General features: G+C 42.2%; 4 protein-coding genes across 4 annotated transcripts; all 4 read right to left on the bottom strand.

Annotated features, from left to right (window-relative positions):
- Nucleotides 1–509: 509 nt before the first annotated feature.
- On the bottom strand, nucleotides 510–13,277 carry LOC121601545 (protein Malvolio-like; the record flags this gene model as incomplete). The annotated part of the gene is made up of 10 exons (XM_041930357.1): nucleotides 510–794; nucleotides 878–969; nucleotides 1,048–1,163; nucleotides 1,235–1,265; nucleotides 1,760–1,955; nucleotides 2,012–2,224; nucleotides 2,355–2,513; nucleotides 2,585–2,740; nucleotides 2,819–2,957; nucleotides 13,195–13,277. Coding segments are annotated over 10 exons (1,251 nt in total), but the record flags the coding sequence as incomplete, so codon positions are not given.
- Nucleotides 13,278–13,514: 237 nt separating this feature from the next.
- Nucleotides 13,515–14,370, bottom strand: LOC121601549 (protein Malvolio-like). Its single transcript, XM_041930362.1, has 4 exons — nucleotides 14,254–14,370; nucleotides 14,020–14,175; nucleotides 13,790–13,948; nucleotides 13,515–13,604 (listed from the first exon to the last, which is right to left on the bottom strand). Exons 1-4 carry the CDS (start codon nucleotides 14,275–14,277, stop codon nucleotides 13,560–13,562), a joined length of 384 nt encoding a protein of 127 aa, XP_041786296.1. The 5' UTR covers nucleotides 14,278–14,370; the 3' UTR covers nucleotides 13,515–13,559.
- Nucleotides 14,371–14,475: 105 nt separating this feature from the next.
- On the bottom strand, nucleotides 14,476–17,706 carry LOC121601544. Its single transcript, XM_041930356.1, has 3 exons — nucleotides 17,360–17,706; nucleotides 16,639–17,302; nucleotides 14,476–14,484 (listed from the first exon to the last, which is right to left on the bottom strand). The coding sequence occupies exons 1-3, from the start codon at nucleotides 17,704–17,706 to the stop codon at nucleotides 14,476–14,478; spliced, it is 1,020 nt and encodes a 339-aa protein (XP_041786290.1).
- A 291-nt stretch (nucleotides 17,707–17,997) lies between these two features.
- LOC121601542 lies at nucleotides 17,998–20,944 on the bottom strand. Its single transcript, XM_041930355.1, has 2 exons — nucleotides 20,599–20,944; nucleotides 17,998–20,507 (listed from the first exon to the last, which is right to left on the bottom strand). Exons 1-2 carry the CDS (start codon nucleotides 20,942–20,944, stop codon nucleotides 17,998–18,000), a joined length of 2,856 nt encoding a protein of 951 aa, XP_041786289.1.
- Between the last annotated feature and the right edge of the window lie 1,073 nt (nucleotides 20,945–22,017).

Genomic DNA, 22,017 nt, shown 5'->3' with positions numbered 1-22,017 from the left:
AACAATAAACAATAAACCAATAAACAATAAACCAATAAACAATAAACAATAAACAATAAACAATAAACAATAAACAATAAACAATAAACAATAAACAATAAACAATAAACAATAAACAATAAACAATAAACAATAAACAATATAAACAATAAACAATAAACACAACAATAAACAATAAACAATAAACCAATAAACAATAAACAATAAACAATATATAAAAATAACCAATCGAGATCAGATCGAGGATGGGTAGTTGACCAGCGGAATCCACATGAAGATGCATGTGAGCGTGTTGAAAGATACAGGTTTCCTCTTCACCTGTATTTCGTTATGCATTCATTTTTTGTCAGGCTACACAAGTAGCGTTTTGCCATCGTCGAAAATGTAGTTGAAAAAAAAACATGCTCTCTCGTTTTGGCACACACGAAAGTTTTCCAATAACTTCCTTTTTGTTGATTGGGTAAAGAAAAACTACACTGGATGAATGATGGTAACGTAAAAGTATGTTTATTTTATTAACAGTTTATAATTCAAAATTAATTTATTTCAATGAATAGCCCAATACGTTTTACTTTCAGTTGCTGTACATCCGTTATGAATCCACGAAAAAAGAAGAAACATTATCATAATTGTAACTACTTAGTCGCAACATCTCATATCAGTACGATTTCTAGTCACATCTAGTACATTCTCTGTATTGCAAAAAAACATTCCTTTATTATTACGCTTTACATTCCATTGCCATTCAGATTTGAAAACAAATGGCTATTATCCAAAACAAACCGCTTTATAACCTAAAAGAGAAAAAAATGTTTTTCTTTTTTTGTTCAGGAGGAAGTATATCTTATATAATATATCACGAAATAATGAAACTTACCCAATTTGAAGCTACTGCTTTATTTCCTAAATTTACCATCATATGCAATAGAAGATACAAATTAAAAGCTATGTAAAACATACCGAAAAAAACTGGAAAAAACGCAAGAAATTTATCTGTGTCAATATGTCTGTGTTAAAGTTAAATCAGTAAAGCATTGATTAACTTACCAACGCTAAAGATCATCAAAGGCGTTAAATTTACTTGCTCTAAATTGGCCACAATAAAATAAAGGTTTATACCAATAACAGTAAAACTGAGTGTGATAGAAATATTTTTTTCAAGTCTGCAAAACGGAAAGGTATAACAATATTTTAAATCATAATTAACAACATAAGGTGTAATATATAAGCTTACCTGCCATTCACAAAGTCTTCTTTCATCAATGCTATTTAATATATAGAAAAGAGATAGCAATCATGAAGTACAGATATATTACATGGTCGTGACGGATAATCCGTAGTGAAATAGCGGAAAAAAACAAAGTACGACTCCGTATTAAAATCGAATTTGATTCTGCAACGAAGATACAGAGTACGATTGTGTCCGATTGGGTCCGATCTAGACTCTTCCGTGACCAGTCTCTCCCTCCCCCAATATTTATGTCATAAAAAAATTCTCGTACGTGCTCAATCGACGTTTTATCGTGGACTCGATGAGTCCGAACGATTCCGGCCAATTCCGACCGATTCCAGACGAGTACATCCCATTCCGGAATCAAATCCTTCTGTGATGCATGCCCAACCCTCTCCCCACTTAATTGTTAGAGTCACTTCGAATTGGATCAATCCGACTAAGCTCGGAATCGGATCAATCCGACTCTTAAAAAAACTGACCCATAATTATTACATATTTGGAAATATTATTCATAAAACAACATACCTACACTTGAAGAAAAGGCGACTGTAGGTATCGCAGCGAATGGAAGCTGTAAAGCCATCACGGCATTCAATATATCGTTCATTTTAGTTAAATCTTCCAATCTACTGAAGAAAGCAACATAAAACGCAGGCATAATTGCCACTGTTCTGGTGAACAATACACGTTTCCAACGTGCCCATTGCAGGTTAAGAAAACCCTGTAAGATAATGTTGTGTTAGATTAATAAATTCTTTGAACGATCACCAAGTTTACCTCCATAGCAAATTGTCCTGCGTATGTGCCAGTCATGGTAGAACTTTGTCCGGCTGCTAGTATACCAATAGCCCACACGTACATCGATAGTCCACCATAAAAACATCCAAGTACTAATCCGCCTTTATAAATGTTGATATCGGCTGTATAATTATTTGCTATAAATGCAGATATAATGTCATCCCCAAATGATGAATTACTGCAAGCGTCAATCTATAAAAGTTATTTGAAAACATTTTGGAACTGCATCATGTGGTGTGTACTAAATTATCAGCTACTGCTTTTATTTTTTACGAAGTTTTAAAGCACTCGCTTTACGGAAGTTTAGTTGCAGTCTACTTACCACGTCTTGATTAGTCTTTCCATACACATCATGAGCGAAAACGGACACTACAAACACGTTAATGACAAAGGATACCGCAAGGGCAATCGATGCTTCTATAAAGTAATAACGATTTGCTTTTTTCACTTCCTTAACATCGTTTCGATTGATCGCACGAGACTTAAAAGAAAAAAAAACTCTACAATTATTTCAAATCTTTGGTCGGGCTGCATTGAATGTATATTTTTTACCTTTACAAGCGCTGAATGTAAATATAAGTTGTGCGGCATGATAACGGCACCGATTATACCCACAGCCTGCAGCAGTGTACCGGGACGGTAATCAGAAGACCAAGGTAGGAACATTCCTTCAATTACACTGATTTGCGGTATATCAGTAACGATGTACTATGGCACAAAAAAAATAATGTGATTTACGTTTTACGCCTGTTTCATTTTCTTTTATACGTATTGAAAAATGATTACCTGATAACCAAACGATACGGCCATTGTAGTGATCAAAAATCCAAAAAATAGTTCCAGACGTCTCAGTTTGTACTTATCCAAAAACAAGAAGGAAAGTGTATCTAATACAGTTATCAAAACCCCTATGTACAATGGTATTCTAAAAAAACAAAAGTAGTTTGTTATTATTATTTTATTTTTGTTGACGCCTTACGGTAGGCAATGTGCATGGCACAATTAGAATTAGGACAACTAGGATAATTAGTACAGAAAGGATTAGATCGTAATTATAAATAAGAAGAATTAGAAGAGCAGTGAATTTGAAAGGGAATAAACAATAGCACTTCAAACCTCGGCGAGATAACAACCTTATTTACAACGATTGAGAAAGCGTCATTAATTTTATTAGTATCATTAGTTTATCGTTAGAAGTTTATAATTGTTGTTCTTCTCTTCTTCTTCGGCACTATAATTGTTGCCGGTCAAGGCCTGCCTGTGCCCACAAGTGAAGTGGGCTTGGCTTTCAGTGACTTTTTGTTACCATAGCAGAATAGTCAGTCCTACGTATGGGGGTACGGTCTATTCGGGGCTTGAACTCATGACGGGCATGTTGTTCTTACAATTAAAACAAATAATAGAATGAGGAATTGTGTAGACGGGAAAAAATTTGGAAGAATGAGAGATTGATGTCGAATAATTGGTAAGGTTAGGTAAATCGATGACAGTGCTCCTAAAAATGGATCAATCTGACCGTATAATGTACAATGCGAAATGCTAAGAAGGGGTTTATAGCGTAAATACCCAGCGGAACAAAAGTGGAAAGCTTGGAGCAAAATAATCGTTTTTCTCCCTCTATCCTTTATACCGCGCTTGCTTGCACTCATGCGCAAGCGCTCGAATATACCACCACGCAAACAATGAGACCCCAAATTCTGAGTGATTCAGGCCAAGGGGTATGACGAAGCTTGAGGAAGCTAGGAGAAACGCGCTGCGATGAGAGCTCGCATTCTGTTTTACACGCGCGCTTCACTAACACCAATACAAATACCGTGCTTTGACGAGCCGTCTGTGAATGTGTGTGTTTTCTTCCAGCGAGCTCAACAACTTGGAGCTGCTCGTCACATCGTGTTGTCTCGCTTACACTACAGCATCGAACCATCGCTCCGTATATCACCCCTCTTACACGTACAAAACCACCAGTACAGCGCGACGCTTTGCCGGAGATGGTTGTGCGCGTTTTGTTCTAAGTCCCGCGCGCAGTGTTTGTGTGCTTGTGCGCATTTCGTTCAAAGTCTCGTGCGCCGGTGTGTTTTGGTAAAGTGTGAAGTGAATAAACAATGTTCACAGACGCACATGCAGTGCGTGCATCAACAGGCAAGAATTTGCTGAACAGAGGCAACGCAGATTGTCGACAAGTTTCCCGCAGCCTGGCTCGACCCGGTACTTTACAGTATGACGCCATTCGTGAGTATGAAGGATTCTAAATGTGTTGTGAAAGTGTACTTTATGTTTCAATAAAGTGTTTAATGAAATAAAAAATGACCGTGTTTGTGTTTGTTGTTTGAATAAGTGCGTATTTGCGATCGTGTCTATGCATGAAAGAAAACGAGAAACGAAAGAAACAAATATCTTTGGATGTGTTGGTAGCATGATTGGAAAGAACACGAACACTTTGAGAACTGCTCAATGGGATTAGGTAGCAATGCGATCCTATTTACTGCTCTGACTATTTCCTTTCCCGTGCCTGTTCGTAGTGTAACTACTCTAACTACACCGTCTTTACCCGGATGTAAAGCAGTTATACGCCCCTTCGGCCAAACGGTAGGTGGAACGTTATCTTCCTTTACTATAACTAGCTGATTTATTTCTAGCTTGACCGGCGCATTGTTTGCGTGCCTTGCTCTGGCTTGCAGCTGCTGCAAATATTCCGGGTACCACCGGGACCAAATTCCTTGTAAATGCTTTTGCACTAATTGGTACTCTTTTAACCGTTTGGAAGAAAGCTTACTTAAATCAACCTCCGGTACTGCCTGCATACTACAACCTATCAGAAAATGAGCCGGGGTTAATGCTTCCAAATCAGTTGTTTCGTCGCATAACGGTACCAACGGGCGAGAATTAAGACATTGCTTGACTTGAGCTAAAATGGTAAGCATATGCTCCTGTGTAATGCTACTAACTCCTATTGTTTTTTGAAGGTGCTTTTTGGCCGATTTTACCGCCGCTTCCCAAAATCCCTCTCCTATCAGCCTCATCGATTTTCAGCATCTTATATATACGATGCAGTTCATGCGCTGCCCCCTTGAATGTTGTTGCATTATCTGAATGCAGTTCAGCAACCTTCCCTCTTCGCGCGACAAAACGACGTAATGCAGCCAAAAATGCAGTCGATGTGAGATCACTCACCAGTTCGATATGAACTGCCCTGGTCGCAAAGCAGACGAATATTGCGATATACGCCTTGGTGGGACTGCGATTGCGGATGGTAGACTTCAACAAGAACGGACCGCAATAATCCACCCCACTCACCGCAAACGGTCTCGTTAGTGTTACCCGCGACTCAGGCAAATCCGCTACCGCCTGTTTCACCAACGTCGGCTTGTTTCTAAAGCAAGTGTGGCACTGGTGATACACACGCTTTACCATATTTCGGCCTCCAATCAACCAAAACTTCTGCCGCAGTATGGTTAACATTGCTTGTGGTCCGGCGTGCATCTCCTGCTGATGGACCCTTTCTGCCAATAGCACTGACAGACGATGTGATGCTGCAAGGACTGTCGGATGCTTCGTTGCCTCCGGGATGTTGGCATTACCTAGCCGGCCACCGACACGTAACACACCCTGTGCGTCGATGTATCGGGACAACCACTTCAGCTTCGATCTCGCACTAACCTGCTTCCCTCGTTGTAGGTCGACCAGCTCTTCCGCGAACGACTCCTGTTGTGCTACCTGCCACAAACGCAGCTCGGCTTGCTGTAGCTCCACTGCTGTAAGCGGTGGAACGGAGTGCAGCAACGTCTTGATGTCCGCCTTTGTCTTAACGCGCTTGCACGATGATGCCTTGGTTGCCCTAAGCGTTGTGATGAACCGCAAGCAGAAACCCACGACTCTCCGTAACTTGCCATACCTTGAGTATTTGGCGAACAGTATCACAGTGCTAAAATCACACATCGTAGATGTAGTGACAATGTGGGAGACTGCCAGTCGCTCTTCGATGTCAACCTCGCCTTCCTTCATCGCCGGTTGATCATGGGGCCACTTCTCTTGTCCGTAGGACAACCAACTCGGCCCATGCCACCAACGTGAACACTGCACCAATTCTTCCGGATTCAGCCCGCGCGAGATGTCATCCGCTGGGTTATCAACTCCAGGAACATGACGCCAGCTGGAGATACGCGTTTCTTCCTTTATTTGTGCCACCCTGTTGGCCACAAATGGTTTCCAGCGACGCGGTGATGAGTTCAGCCAGTGCATTACTGTCATCGAATCTGTCCAACAGATAGCCGTAGCTGACACCTTGAGTGCAGAAACCACCTTCTGAAAAAGGTGTACTGCTAGCCGTGCTGCACACAACTCCAACCGGGCGATTGAGTTCGTATTTGCTAACGCTACCACCTTGGACTTGGCAGCTAGTAATCTGACCTGGATGCCTCTTGCGGATACTGCTCGTACATAACAGCATGCTCCATATGCTCCTTGTGAAGCATCAGCGAATGCATGTAGCTGCAGGTCTTCTGTGCCGGATTGTGAAACAAACCGAGGCACTCATAATTCGCGTAGCGAGTACAATGTATTGTGCAGCTTTCTCCATTCCTCTTGAAGGTCAATTGGTAGTGATCGATCCCAATCTAGCGTTTTACCGTCTTGCTTCAACCCCCATAATCGCTGCAGAAACATTTTGGCAAGTATTACCGTTGGCCCTAGTAGGCCTAGGGGATCGAAGATTCTGGCCGTGTAAGACAAGACCAAACTTCGCGTAAGCTCTCGAGCTGGTGGTGGAAGGTCGACTCTGAATCGTAGCATGTCGTTAGACGGTTCCCAAACCCAGCCCAATGTTGAAATCGCTTGATCTTCTTGCCAGTGTAGAAGTGGTTTGATCGCTAGATCGTCGCTCGGAACTCCTTCAAGCGCTTCGGAGACATTCGATGCCCACTTCTTCAAGAGGAAACCTGCCGATTCAAGCATTTGCGAAATTTGCGTTCGCATTCCAACGGCCTCTACTACATCATCTGCTCCTGTCAACAAATCATCCACATAAAAATCATGTAGCACTGGGTCGACTGCCAAAGGGTATTGTTGTTTGTGGTCGTGCGCAATTTGTTGTAGCGTTCGAGTGGCTAGAAATGGTGCTGTTGCGGTACCGTAGGTCACCGTTTGCAACTCATACGTGGAAATGGGATCGGAGGGACATTCACAGAAGCGTATGCGCAATAGATTTAGATCGTTTTCACAATGACGAATCTGCCGGTACATTTTCTCTACGTCTGCCACTATTGCGACAGCGTGTTTTCGAAAGCGTAGGATGATTGTAAGCAGATCATCCTGCACTGTTGGACCAATCAGCAGAGTATCGTTTAGCGAGTAGCCAGATGTTGTTTTGCAGGATGCATCAAAAACAACACGCACCTTGGTTGTTGTACTGGTCTCTTTGACTACCGCGTGATGTGGAATGTAGCAATGTGGTTTGTTGTCATCAACGGGTTCCGTGAGTTTGACCATGTGTCCCAACGACTCATACTCTCTCATAAATTTAATATATTCCCTTTCCATTTCAGGATTGGCCTTCAGTCGACGTTCTACACCCAGTAAACGACGATCTGCTATCTCTCTTGACAAACCCAGCGTTCTTTCTGGTTTGGGGCTTCGCGGCAAGGACACAATGTAGCGACCTTGTGCATTACGGCTCGTGGTAGCTACGTAATGTTTTTCGCACATGTCCTCCTCAATTGACAAGGCAGGATTCTCCATGATACTCTCAGCCTCCCAAAACCGCTGGAGCAAGCTTTCGATGGCACCTTCGTTGGCGGCCGTGTGACACAATCGTAGATTGGAGCCAGCAAGTTGGGAAGTATTCCCCGAGACCGCCCATCCAAACGCAGTTTCTATCAGCCATGGCCTTCCGTTACCCAGTGACTGTTTCCTTCCTGTGTGTATCTTCCAGAACGTGTTTCCACCGATTACAACATCGACCTTTCCCGGAACGTGGAAAGACGAGTCTGCCAACTGTACGTTCGGGATGTTCCATTTCGCAATATTTAAGGGAATTGTTGGAATTTCAGCCGACGGAGTCTTGAGCACTAGAAATTCCATTGACGAATGAAAGTCTTCTCCTAGCGATCGAACGGTCGCTGTGATGGAACCCTTCACGTGCTGTTTGATTTGCCCTATACCCGATACAGCAATGCTTACTTTGGGAAGCGGTGTCAACAGTCGATGGGCCATAGATTCGGAGATAAAGTTGCACATTGATCCGGAATCTAATAGTGCTCGTGCTGTATGTTTATTGCCGTGATCATCGACCAGTTGTAGTTGGACTGTTTCCAGCAGAACCACTTCATCATCCGACTGCGCAGCCATTGTGACAATTGGCGTTACGTGCAGCAAGGAGTGATGGCGTGCGTTGCACGTAGTGCATTTAAACGCGGAACGACAATCCCTCACATGGTGACTGCGATTGAGGCAGTTCCAACATAGTCGCTCACGGGTGGCTACTTCACGGCGTTGCTGTACGTCCTTTCGCAAGAATGCAGGACAATTGCGCAGATTGTGAAGCTCTGCACAACCCAAAACACACTGTTGAGCTGAAACATTCGGCGAAGCTCTCCTTGCAGTTGCAGCATTGCCCACAATTCTCGGCCTATGGTCGGATACCCTTCTGTTGCCGGCCACCATTCTCAAACTGCCGTCACTGTTATTGGAAAACTCGCGCGATGATTTTAATATTCGTACACGATCTTGCAAAAAGTGTACTAATTCCTTGTACTTATCTTTTTTATGTTGCGCTGAGTGGTTCTCCCATGCCAGAATGGTCGACGAATCCAGCTTCATCAGAAGCAGGTTGGCGAGTGGCATGTCCCAGGTGTCCACCGGTTCGTCGAGCTTCTTCAGACCGTTCACATGCCGCGTGAATTCATCGACGAGCAGCGCCAAATCGTCCACGTTGTCACAGCTCACTGCTGGCAGGTGATGAATCTTCCGATAGTACTCCCGGATCAGCGTACGCGGATTGTCGTACCGCTTCAGCAAGGCAGCCCACGTCACCTCGTAATTGTCTGCTGTCAACGTGGTGTGCTCAAAAAAGCAAACCAACCTCGCCCTTCAACGAGGACAGCAGATATTGCAGCTTCATTATGTTCGGTATCTCACTGGCACTGTCGATCATCGCCACAAATCGGTCACGGAACGTTAACCACTTGGTGGAATCGCCATCGAACGTAGGCAATTCGATTTTTGGAAGCCGCAAATTCACTGCACCTATTGAACTATTGAGCACTGAACTATTGAGTGTCGAGCTCGCTAATAGCATCGACTCATTCGACATATTTTGCGCGGCCGTAGGAGGTGGTTGCTTTCGTAGAAGAAAGCCCTTAACGCGACGATACCGTGTATCCATATCACACCGCTCACTTACACTCGCATCTGTGGCCTCCTCATCGAGTTCCATCACTTTTGCATTTGCCTGGTATTTCACACACTGGTATTTCACTGGCATTTTCCTCGATGTAGCCGATCGTAGACTGTTCGATACTTTTCACCAATTCGACCGCTTGATGCCTTTTCAGTTGCACCGATTTCAACTTCTTCTCCATTTTTATTTTAAAAATTGGCGCGAAAGTTCACTGACTTCGCACAGCTTGCACGAAAGTTGTACGCAACGACGATCACGATTGGCGCGAGCTTGATGCGCTGATGGTTGCTTACAAGGATGGCGGTTTTCGCAATGGTTCCAACGGTCGGCGTCACTTTTCTCACGAACTAGAATACGCACGCACGAAATGTTTCATCCACACGGAAAAAACGAAACAAGAATCACAGCACACTAAAGTCAGATTTTCCCGTGATAGCGGGGCAACCCACGTTGTGGTTTGCGCAACACAACGGATAGCAAACGAATTAGTCCACGCTTTGGTTCACACCAACGGTCACGGAGTGCCGTTTTTCCAAAAATTAAGGCCACGTAGTGCCCGTACACAAATTTTCACTGCACGTAGTGCTTCCTTTCACGATCCGGTTCGAAGGACCAAATGTAGAAAATTACACCGGGTGTGAAATTAGAGGAAAACTTGTGATATTTTGGGAATTAGAAAATAACGTGTAAGCGGTTGAACTTTCACTTTGCTAATGTGTATTCACTTGTCCGTTTGAGTTCATTTGTACATGCTCTAATTCATTACATGGTTCATCTCATCCTCATCTATTTCCCTGGTTATATTGTAGCCTTCAAGTGTTGTCTGTTTCTAATCCCGTTATCATAATCCCATAATTCATGCCATAATAAAATTTAATTCAAATAAATATAAACATAGAAATTCAAACAGATCTAAAGTTTCGTCTTTCCGATTGCAATACAGATTCTGGACTTTTTGGCTACGCAGATGCAGATTGGGCGGAATGCAGAGTTGATCGGAAATCAAACAGCGGATACATATTTAAATTTTGTGGTGGAACAATATCTTGGAGTTGTAGAAAACAGACCTGTGTTGCGGTTGATAAGAAGCAGAATTTATTTCGTTATCTGAAGCGTCACAAAATGAAATTTGGCTACAAAATTTGTTGAAAAATCTTGGAGAAGAACATTTAAAAATTATCATGTATGAAGATAATCAAAGCTGTTAGCAGATGTTAGAATCAGAGAAATATAGCAATCGGACGAAACACATTGATACTAGGTACCACTTTGCGAAACATTTGAAGAAACTCGGGATAGTGAAATTTGTGTATTGTCCGACTGAAGAAATGCTTGCTGACATGTTAACGAAACCAATATCGAGAATCCGCATCCAGACTCTGTGAGGATTGTGTGGTTTAGTATATTAATAAATTGTACAAAATAAATTGTTCCGTAATTTTCCGTAACCGTATTAATGAGTGATATTTGCATCAAGTTAGGATAGATAAGAACAATTTTAACAACCCTATTTTAACATAAACAATAAACAATAAACAATAAACAATAAAAATAAACAATAAACAATAAACAATAAACAATAAACAATAAACAATAAACAATAAACAATAAACAATAAAATAAACAATAAACAATAAACAATAAACAATAAACAATAAACAATAAACAATAAACAATAAACAATAAACAATAAACAATAAACAATAAACAATAAACAATAAACAATAAACAATAAACATAAACAAATAAACAATAAACAATAAACAATAAACAATAAACAATAAACAATAAACAATAAACAACAAAACAATAAACAATAAACAATAAACAATAAACAATAAACAATAAACAATAAACAATAAACAATAAACAATAAACAATAAACAATAAACAATAAACAATAAACAATAAACAATAAACAATAAACAATAAACAATAAACAATAAACAATAAACAATAAACAATAAACAATAAACAATATAACAATAAACAATAAACAATAAACAATAAACAATAAACAATAAACAATAAACAATAAACAATAAACAATAAACAATAAACAATAAACAAAAACAATAAACAATAAACAATAAACAATAAACAATAAACAATAAACAATAAACAATAAACAATAAACAATAAACAATAAACAATAAACAATAAACTTTTAGTAGAGAAAGTTCTGGACTAACTGACGATGCCTAACACCCTGGATGAGCAGGATAACAGAAAAAATAGGGTAGATCGAGATCGATGGGTAGTTGGACCAGCGGAATCCACATGAAGATGCATGTGAGCGTGTTGAAAGATACAGGTTTCCTCTTCACCTGTATTTCGTTATGCATTCATTTTTTGTCAGGCTACACAAGTAGCGTTTTGCCATCGTCGAAAATGTAGTTGAAAAAAAAACATGCTCTCTCGTTTTGGCACACACGAAAGTTTTCCAATAACTTCCTTTTTGTTGATTGGGTAAAGAAAAACTACACTGGATGAATGATGGTAACGTAAAAGTATGTTTTATTTTATTAACAGTTTATAATTCAAAATTAATTTATTTCAATGAATAGCCCAATACGTTTTACTTTCAGTTGCTGTACATCCGTTATGAATCCACGAAAAAAGAAGAAACATTATCATAATTGTAACTACTTAGTCGCAACATCTCATATCAGTACGATTTCTAGTCACATCTAGTACATTCTCTGTATTGCAAAAAAACATTCCTTTATTATTACGCTTTACATTCCATTGCCATTCAGATTTGAAAACAAATGGCTATTATCCAAAACAAACCGCTTTATAACCTAAAAAAGAAAAAAATGTTTTTCTTTTTTTGTTCAGGAGGAAGTATATCTTATATAATATATCACGAAATAATGAAACTTACCCAATTTGAAGCTACTGCTTTATTTCCTAAATTTACCATCATATGCAATAGAAGATACAAATTAAAAGCTATGTAAAACATACCGAAAAAAACTGAAAAAAACGCAAGAAATTTATCTGTGTCAATATGTCTGTGTTAAAGTTAAATCAGTAAAGCATTGATTAACTTACCAACGCTAAAGATCATCAAAGGCGTTAAATTTACTTGCTCTAAATTGGCCACAATAAAATAAAGGTTTATACCAATAACAGTAAAACTGAGTGTGATAGAAATATTTTTTTCAAGTCTGCAAAACGGAAAGGTATAACAATATTTTAAATCATAATTAACAACATAAGGTGTAATATATAAGCTTACCTGCCATTCACAAAGTCTTCTTTCATCAATGCTATTTAATATATAGAAAAGAGATAGCAATCATGAAGTACAGATATATTACATGGTCGTGACGGATAATCCGTAGTGAAATAGCGGAAAAAAACAAAGTACGACTCCGTATTAAAATCGAATTTGATTCTGCAACGAAGATACAGAGTACGATTGTGTCCGATTGGGTCCGATCTAGACTCTTCCGTGACCAGTCTCTCCCTCCCCCAATATTTATGTCATAAAAAAATTCTCGTACGTGCTCAATCGACGTTTTATCGTGGACTCGATGAGTCCGAACGATTCCGGCCAATTCCGACCGATTCCAGACGAGTACATCCCATTCCGGAATCAAATCCTTCTGTGATGCATGCCCAACCCTCTCCCCACTTAATTGTTAGAGTCACTTCGAATTGGATCAATCCGACTAAGCTCGGAATCGGATCAATCCGACTCTTAAAAAAACTGACCCATAATTATTACATATTTGGAAATATTATTCATAAAACAACATACCTACACTTGAAGAAAAGGCGACTGTAGGTATCGCAGCGAATGGAAGCTGTAAAGCCATCACGGCATTCAATATATCGTTCATTTTAGTTAAATCTTCCAATCTACTGAAGAAAGCAACATAAAACGCAGGCATAATTGCCACTGTTCTGGTGAACAATACACGTTTCCAACGTGCCCATTGCAGGTTAAGAAAACCCTGTAAGATAATGTTGTGTTAGATTAATAAATTCTTTGAACGATCACCAAGTTTACCTCCATAGCAAATTGTCCTGCGTATGTGCCAGTCATGGTAGAACTTTGTCCGGCTGCTAGTATACCAATAGCCCACACGTACATCGATAGTCCACCATAAAAACATCCAAGTACTAATCCGCCTTTATAAATGTTGATATCGGCTGTATAATTATTTGCTATAAATGCAGATATAATGTCATCCCCAAATGATGAATTACTGCAAGCGTCAATCTATAAAAGTTATTTGAAAACATTTTGGAACTGCATCATGTGGTGTGTACTAAATTATCAGCTACTGCTTTTATTTTTTACGAAGTTTTAAAGCACTCGCTTTACGGAAGTTTAGTTGCAGTCTACTTACCACGTCTTGATTAGTCTTTCCATACACATCATGAGCGAAAACGGACACTACAAACACGTTAATGACAAAGGATACCGCAAGGGCAATCGATGCTTCTATAAAGTAATAACGATTTGCTTTTTTCACTTCCTTAACATCGTTTCGATTGATCGCACGAGACTTAAAAGAAAAAAAAACTCTACAATTATTTCAAATCTTTGGTCGGGCTGCATTGAATGTATATTTTTTACCTTTACAAGCGCTGAATGTAAATATAAGTTGTGCGGCATGATAACGGCACCGATTATACCCACAGCCTGCAGCAGTGTACCGGGACGGTAATCAGAAGACCAAGGTAGGAACATTCCTTCAATTACACTGATTTGCGGTATATCAGTAACGATGTACTATGGCACAAAAAAAATAATGTGATTTACGTTTTACGCCTGTTTCATTTTCTTTTATACGTATTGAAAAATGATTACCTGATAACCAAACGATACGGCCATTGTAGTGATCAAAAATCCAAAAAATAGTTCCAGACGTCTCAGTTTGTACTTATCCAAAAACAAGAAGGAAAGTGTATCTAATACAGTTATCAAAACCCCTATGTACAATGGTATTCTAAAAAAACAAAAGTAGTTTGTTATTATTATTTTATTTTTGTTGACGCCTTACGGTAGGCAATGTGCATGGCACAATTAGAATTAGGACAACTAGGATAATTAGTACAGAAAGGATTAGATCGTAATTATAAATAAGAAGAATTAGAAGAGCAGTGAATTTGAAAGGGAATAAACAATAGCACTTCAAACCTCGGCGAGATAACAACCTTATTTACAACGATTGAGAAAGCGTCATTAATTTTATTAGTATCATTAGTTTATCGTTAGAAGTTTATAATTGTTGTTCTTCTCTTCTTCTTCGGCACTATAATTGTTGCCGGTCAAGGCCTGCCTGTGCCCACAAGTGAAGTGGGCTTGGCTTTCAGTGACTTTTTGTTACCATAGCAGAATAGTCAGTCCTACGTATGGGGGTACGGTCTATTCGGGGCTTGAACTCATGACGGGCATGTTGTTCTTACAATTAAAACAAATAATAGAATGAGGAATTGTGTAGACGGGAAAAAATTTGGAAGAATGAGAGATTGATGTCGAATAATTGGTAAGGTTAGGTAAATCGATGACAGTGCTCCTAAAAATGGATCAATCTGACCGTATAATGTACAATGCGAAATGCTAAGAAGGGGTTTATAGCGTAAATACCCAGCGGAACAAAAGTGGAAAGCTTGGAGCAAAATAATCGTTTTTCTCCCTCTATCCTTTATACCGCGCTTGCTTGCACTCATGCGCAAGCGCTCGAATATACCACCACGCAAACAATGAGACCCCAAATTCTGAGTGATTCAGGCCAAGGGGTATGACGAAGCTTGAGGAAGCTAGGAGAAACGCGCTGCGATGAGAGCTCGCATTCTGTTTTACACGCGCGCTTCACTAACACCAATACAAATACCGTGCTTTGACGAGCCGTCTGTGAATGTGTGTGTTTTCTTCCAGCGAGCTCAACAACTTGGAGCTGCTCGTCACATCGTGTTGTCTCGCTTACACTACAGCATCGAACCATCGCTCCGTATATCACCCCTCTTACACGTACAAAACCACCAGTACAGCGCGACGCTTTGCCGGAGATGGTTGTGCGCGTTTTGTTCTAAGTCCCGCGCGCAGTGTTTGTGTGCTTGTGCGCATTTCGTTCAAAGTCTCGTGCGCCGGTGTGTTTTGGTAAAGTGTGAAGTGAATAAACAATGTTCACAGACGCACATGCAGTGCGTGCATCAACAGGCAAGAATTTGCTGAACAGAGGCAACGCAGATTGTCGACAAGTTTCCCGCAGCCTGGCTCGACCCGGTACTTTACAGTATGACGCCATTCGTGAGTATGAAGGATTCTAAATGTGTTGTGAAAGTGTACTTTATGTTTCAATAAAGTGTTTAATGAAATAAAAAATGACCGTGTTTGTGTTTGTTGTTTGAATAAGTGCGTATTTGCGATCGTGTCTATGCATGAAAGAAAACGAGAAACGAAAGAAACAAATATCTTTGGATGTGTTGGTAGCATGATTGGAAAGAACACGAACACTTTGAGAACTGCTCAATGGGATTAGGTAGCAATGCGATCCTATTTACTGCTCTGACTATTTCCTTTCCCGTGCCTGTTCGTAGTGTAACTACTCTAACTACACCGTCTTTACCCGGATGTAAAGCAGTTATACGCCCCTTCGGCCAAACGGTAGGTGGAACGTTATCTTCCTTTACTATAACTAGCTGATTTATTTCTAGCTTGACCGGCGCATTGTTTGCGTGCCTTGCTCTGGCTTGCAGCTGCTGCAAATATTCCGGGTACCACCGGGACCAAATTCCTTGTAAATGCTTTTGCACTAATTGGTACTCTTTTAACCGTTTGGAAGAAAGCTTACTTAAATCAACCTCCGGTACTGCCTGCATACTACAACCTATCAGAAAATGAGCCGGGGTTAATGCTTCCAAATCAGTTGTTTCGTCGCATAACGGTACCAACGGGCGAGAATTAAGACATTGCTTGACTTGAGCTAAAATGGTAAGCATATGCTCCTGTGTAATGCTACTAACTCCTATTGTTTTTTGAAGGTGCTTTTTGGCCGATTTTACCGCCGCTTCCCAAAATCCCTCTCCTATCAGCCTCATCGATTTTCAGCATCTTATATATACGATGCAGTTCATGCGCTGCCCCCTTGAATGTTGTTGCATTATCTGAATGCAGTTCAGCAACCTTCCCTCTTCGCGCGACAAAACGACGTAATGCAGCCAAAAATGCAGTCGATGTGAGATCACTCACCAGTTCGATATGAACTGCCCTGGTCGCGAAGCAGACGAATATTGCGATATACGCCTTGGTGGGACTGCGATTGCGGATGGTAGACTTCAACAAGAACGGACCGCAATAATCCACCCCACTCACCGCAAACGGTCTCGTTAGTGTTACCCGCGACTCAGGCAAATCCGCTACCGCCTGTTTCACCAACGTCGGCTTGTTTCTAAAGCAAGTGTGGCACTGGTGATACACACGCTTTACCATATTTCGGCCTCCAATCAACCAAAACTTCTGCCGCAGTATGGTTAACATTGCTTGTGGTCCGGCGTGCATCTCCTGCTGATGGACCCTTTCTGCCAATAGCACTGACAGACGATGTGATGCTGCAAGGACTGTCGGATGCTTCGTTGCCTCCGGGATGTTGGCATTACCTAGCCGGCCACCGACACGTAACACACCCTGTGCGTCGATGTATCGGGACAACCACTTCAGCTTCGATCTCGCACTAACCTGCTTCCCTCGTTGTAGGTCGACCAGCTCTTCCGCGAACGACTCCTGTTGTGCTACCTGCCACAAACGCAGCTCGGCTTGCTGTAGCTCCACTGCTGTAAGCGGTGGAACGGAGTGCAGCAACGTCTTGATGTCCGCCTTTGTCTTAACGCGCTTGCACGATGATGCCTTGGTTGCCCTAAGCGTTGTGATGAACCGCAAGCAGAAACCCACGACTCTCCGTAACTTGCCATACCTTGAGTATTTGGCGAACAGTATCACAGTGCTAAAATCACACATCGTAGATGTAGTGACAATGTGGGAGACTGCCAGTCGCTCTTCGATGTCAACCTCGCCTTCCTTCATCGCCGGTTGATCATGGGGCCACTTCTCTTGTCCGTAGGACAACCAACTCGGCCCATGCCACCAACGTGAACACTGCACCAATTCTTCCGGATTCAGCCCGCGCGAGATGTCATCCGCTGGGTTATCAACTCCAGGAACATGACGCCAGCTGGAGATACGCGTTTCTTCCTTTATTTGTGCCACCCTGTTGGCCACAAATGGTTTCCAGCGACGCGGTGATGAGTTCAGCCAGTGCATTACTGTCATCGAATCTGTCCAACAGATAGCCGTAGCTGACACCTTGAGTGCAGAAACCACCTTCTGAAAAAGGTGTACTGCTAGCCGTGCTGCACACAACTCCAACCGGGCGATTGAGTTCGTATTTGCTAACGCTACCACCTTGGACTTGGCAGCTAGTAATCTGACCTGGATGCCTCTTGCGGATACTGCTCGTACATAACAGCATGCTCCATATGCTCCTTGTGAAGCATCAGCGAATGCATGTAGCTGCAGGTCTTCTGTGCCGGATTGTGAAACAAACCGAGGCACTCATAATTCGCGTAGCGAGTACAATGTATTGTGCAGCTTTCTCCATTCCTCTTGAAGGTCAATTGGTAGTGATCGATCCCAATCTAGCGTTTTACCGTCTTGCTTCAACCCCCATAATCGCTGCAGAAACATTTTGGCAAGTATTACCGTTGGCCCTAGTAGGCCTAGGGGATCGAAGATTCTGGCCGTGTAAGACAAGACCAAACTTCGCGTAAGCTCTCGAGCTGGTGGTGGAAGGTCGACTCTGAATCGTAGCATGTCGTTAGACGGTTCCCAAACCCAGCCCAATGTTGAAATCGCTTGATCTTCTTGCCAGTGTAGAAGTGGTTTGATCGCTAGATCGTCGCTCGGAACTCCTTCAAGCGCTTCGGAGACATTCGATGCCCACTTCTTCAAGAGGAAACCTGCCGATTCAAGCATTTGCGAAATTTGCGTTCGCATTCCAACGGCCTCTACTACATCATCTGCTCCTGTCAACAAATCATCCACATAAAAATCATGTAGCACTGGGTCGACTGCCAAAGGGTATTGTTGTTTGTGGTCGTGCGCAATTTGTTGTAGCGTTCGAGTGGCTAGAAATGGTGCTGTTGCGGTACCGTAGGTCACCGTTTGCAACTCATACGTGGAAATGGGATCGGAGGGACATTCACAGAAGCGTATGCGCAATAGATTTAGATCGTTTTCACAATGACGAATCTGCCGGTACATTTTCTCTACGTCTGCCACTATTGCGACAGCGTGTTTTCGAAAGCGTAGGATGATTGTAAGCAGATCATCCTGCACTGTTGGACCAATCAGCAGAGTATCGTTTAGCGAGTAGCCAGATGTTGTTTTGCAGGATGCATCAAAAACAACACGCACCTTGGTTGTTGTACTGGTCTCTTTGACTACCGCGTGATGTGGAATGTAGCAATGTGGTTTGTTGTCATCAACGGGTTCCGTGAGTTTGACCATGTGTCCCAACGACTCATACTCTCTCATAAATTTAATATATTCCCTTTCCATTTCAGGATTGGCCTTCAGTCGACGTTCTACACCCAGTAAACGACGATCTGCTATCTCTCTTGACAAACCCAGCGTTCTTTCTGGTTTGGGGCTTCGCGGCAAGGACACAATGTAGCGACCTTGTGCATTACGGCTCGTGGTAGCTACGTAATGTTTTTCGCACATGTCCTCCTCAATTGACAAGGCAGGATTCTCCATGATACTCTCAGCCTCCCAAAACCGCTGGAGCAAGCTTTCGATGGCACCTTCGTTGGCGGCCGTGTGACACAATCGTAGATTGGAGCCAGCAAGTTGGGAAGTATTCCCCGAGACCGCCCATCCAAACGCAGTTTCTATCAGCCATGGCCTTCCGTTACCCAGTGACTGTTTCCTTCCTGTGTGTATCTTCCAGAACGTGTTTCCACCGATTACAACATCGACCTTTCCCGGAACGTGGAAAGACGAGTCTGCCAACTGTACGTTCGGGATGTTCCATTTCGCAATATTTAAGGGAATTGTTGGAATTTCAGCCGACGGAGTCTTGAGCACTAGAAATTCCATTGACGAATGAAAGTCTTCTCCTAGCGATCGAACGGTCGCTGTGATGGAACCCTTCACGTGCTGTTTGATTTGCCCTATACCCGATACAGCAATGCTTACTTTGGGAAGCGGTGTCAACAGTCGATGGGCCATAGATTCGGAGATAAAGTTGCACATTGATCCGGAATCTAATAGTGCTCGTGCTGTATGTTTATTGCCGTGATCATCGACCAGTTGTAGTTGGACTGTTTCCAGCAGAACCACTTCATCATCCGACTGCGCAGCCATTGTGACAATTGGCGTTACGTGCAGCAAGGAGTGATGGCGTGCGTTGCACGTAGTGCATTTAAACGCGGAACGACAATCCCTCACATGGTGACTGCGATTGAGGCAGTTCCAACATAGTCGCTCACGGGTGGCTACTTCACGGCGTTGCTGTACGTCCTTTCGCAAGAATGCAGGACAATTGCGCAGATTGTGAAGCTCTGCACAACCCAAAACACACTGTTGAGCTGAAACATTCGGCGAAGCTCTCCTTGCAGTTGCAGCATTGCCCACAATTCTCGGCCTATGGTCGGATACCCTTCTGTTGCCGGCCACCATTCTCAAACTGCCGTCACTGTTATTGGAAAACTCGCGCGATGATTTTAATATTCGTACACGATCTTGCAAAAAGTGTACTAATTCCTTGTACTTATCTTTTTTATGTTGCGCTGAGTGGTTCTCCCATGCCAGAATGGTCGACGAATCCAGCTTCATCAGAAGCAGGTTGGCGAGTGGCATGTCCCAGGTGTCCACCGGTTCGTCGAGCTTCTTCAGACCGTTCACATGCCGCGTGAATTCATCGACGAGCAGCGCCAAATCGTCCACGTTGTCACAGCTCACTGCTGGCAGGTGATGAATCTTCCGATAGTACTCCCGGATCAGCGTACGCGGATTGTCGTACCGCTTCAGCAAGGCAGCCCACGTCACCTCGTAATTGTCTGCTGTCAACGTGGTGTGCTCAAAAAAGCAAACCAACCTCGCCCTTCAACGAGGACAGCAGATATTGCAGCTTCATTATGTTCGGTATCTCACTGGCACTGTCGATCATCGCCACAAATCGGTCACGGAACGTTAACCACTTGGTGGAATCGCCATCGAACGTAGGCAATTCGATTTTTGGAAGCCGCAAATTCACTGCACCTATTGAACTATTGAGCACTGAACTATTGAGTGTCGAGCTCGCTAATAGCATCGACTCATTCGACATATTTTGCGCGGCCGTAGGAGGTGGTTGCTTTCGTAGAAGAAAGCCCTTAACGCGACGATACCGTGTATCCATATCACACCGCTCACTTACACTCGCATCTGTGGCCTCCTCATCGAGTTCCATCACTTTTGCATTTGCCTGGTATTTCACACACTGGTATTTCACTGGCATTTTCCTCGATGTAGCCGATCGTAGACTGTTCGATACTTTTCACCAATTCGACCGCTTGATGCCTTTTCAGTTGCACCGATTTCAACTTCTTCTCCATTTTTATTTTAAAAATTGGCGCGAAAGTTCACTGACTTCGCACAGCTTGCACGAAAGTTGTACGCAACGACGATCACGATTGGCGCGAGCTTGATGCGCTGATGGTTGCTTACAAGGATGGCGGTTTTCGCAATGGTTCCAACGGTCGGCGTCACTTTTCTCACGAACTAGAATACGCACGCACGAAATGTTTCATCCACACGGAAAAAACGAAACAAGAATCACAGCACACTAAAGTCAGATTTTCCCGTGATAGCGGGGCAACCCACGTTGTGGTTTGCGCAACACAACGGATAGCAAACGAATTAGTCCACGCTTTGGTTCACACCAACGGTCACGGAGTGCCGTTTTTCCAAAAATTAAGGCCACGTAGTGCCCGTACACAAATTTTCACTGCACGTAGTGCTTCCTTTCACGATCCGGTTCGAAGGACCAAATGTAGAAAATTACACCGGGTGTGAAATTAGAGGAAAACTTGTGATATTTTGGGAATTAGAAAATAACGTGTAAGCGGTTGAACTTTCACTTTGCTAATGTGTATTCACTTGTCCGTTTGAGTTCATTTGTACATGCTCTAATTCATTACATGGTTCATCTCATCCTCATCTATTTCCCTGGTTATATTGTAGCCTTCAAGTGTTGTCTGTTTCTAATCCCGTTATCATAATCCCATAATTCATGCCATAATAAAATTTAATTCAAATAAATATAAACATAGAAATTCAAACAGATCTAAAGTTTCGTCTTTCCGATTGCAATACAGATTCTGGACTTTTTGGCTACGCAGATGCAGATTGGGCGGAATGCAGAGTTGATCGGAAATCAAACAGCGGATACATATTTAAATTTTGTGGTGGAACAATATCTTGGAGTTGTAGAAAACAGACCTGTGTTGCGGTTGATAAGAAGCAGAATTTATTTCGTTATCTGAAGCGTCACAAAATGAAATTTGGCTACAAAATTTGTTGAAAAATCTT

Source organism: Anopheles merus, unplaced genomic scaffold (genome assembly GCF_017562075.2).
Source record: "Anopheles merus strain MAF unplaced genomic scaffold, AmerM5.1 LNR4000116, whole genome shotgun sequence".
NCBI lineage: Eukaryota > Metazoa > Arthropoda > Insecta > Diptera > Culicidae > Anopheles > Anopheles merus.
This window is presented reverse-complemented; position numbering and strand designations above follow the sequence as displayed.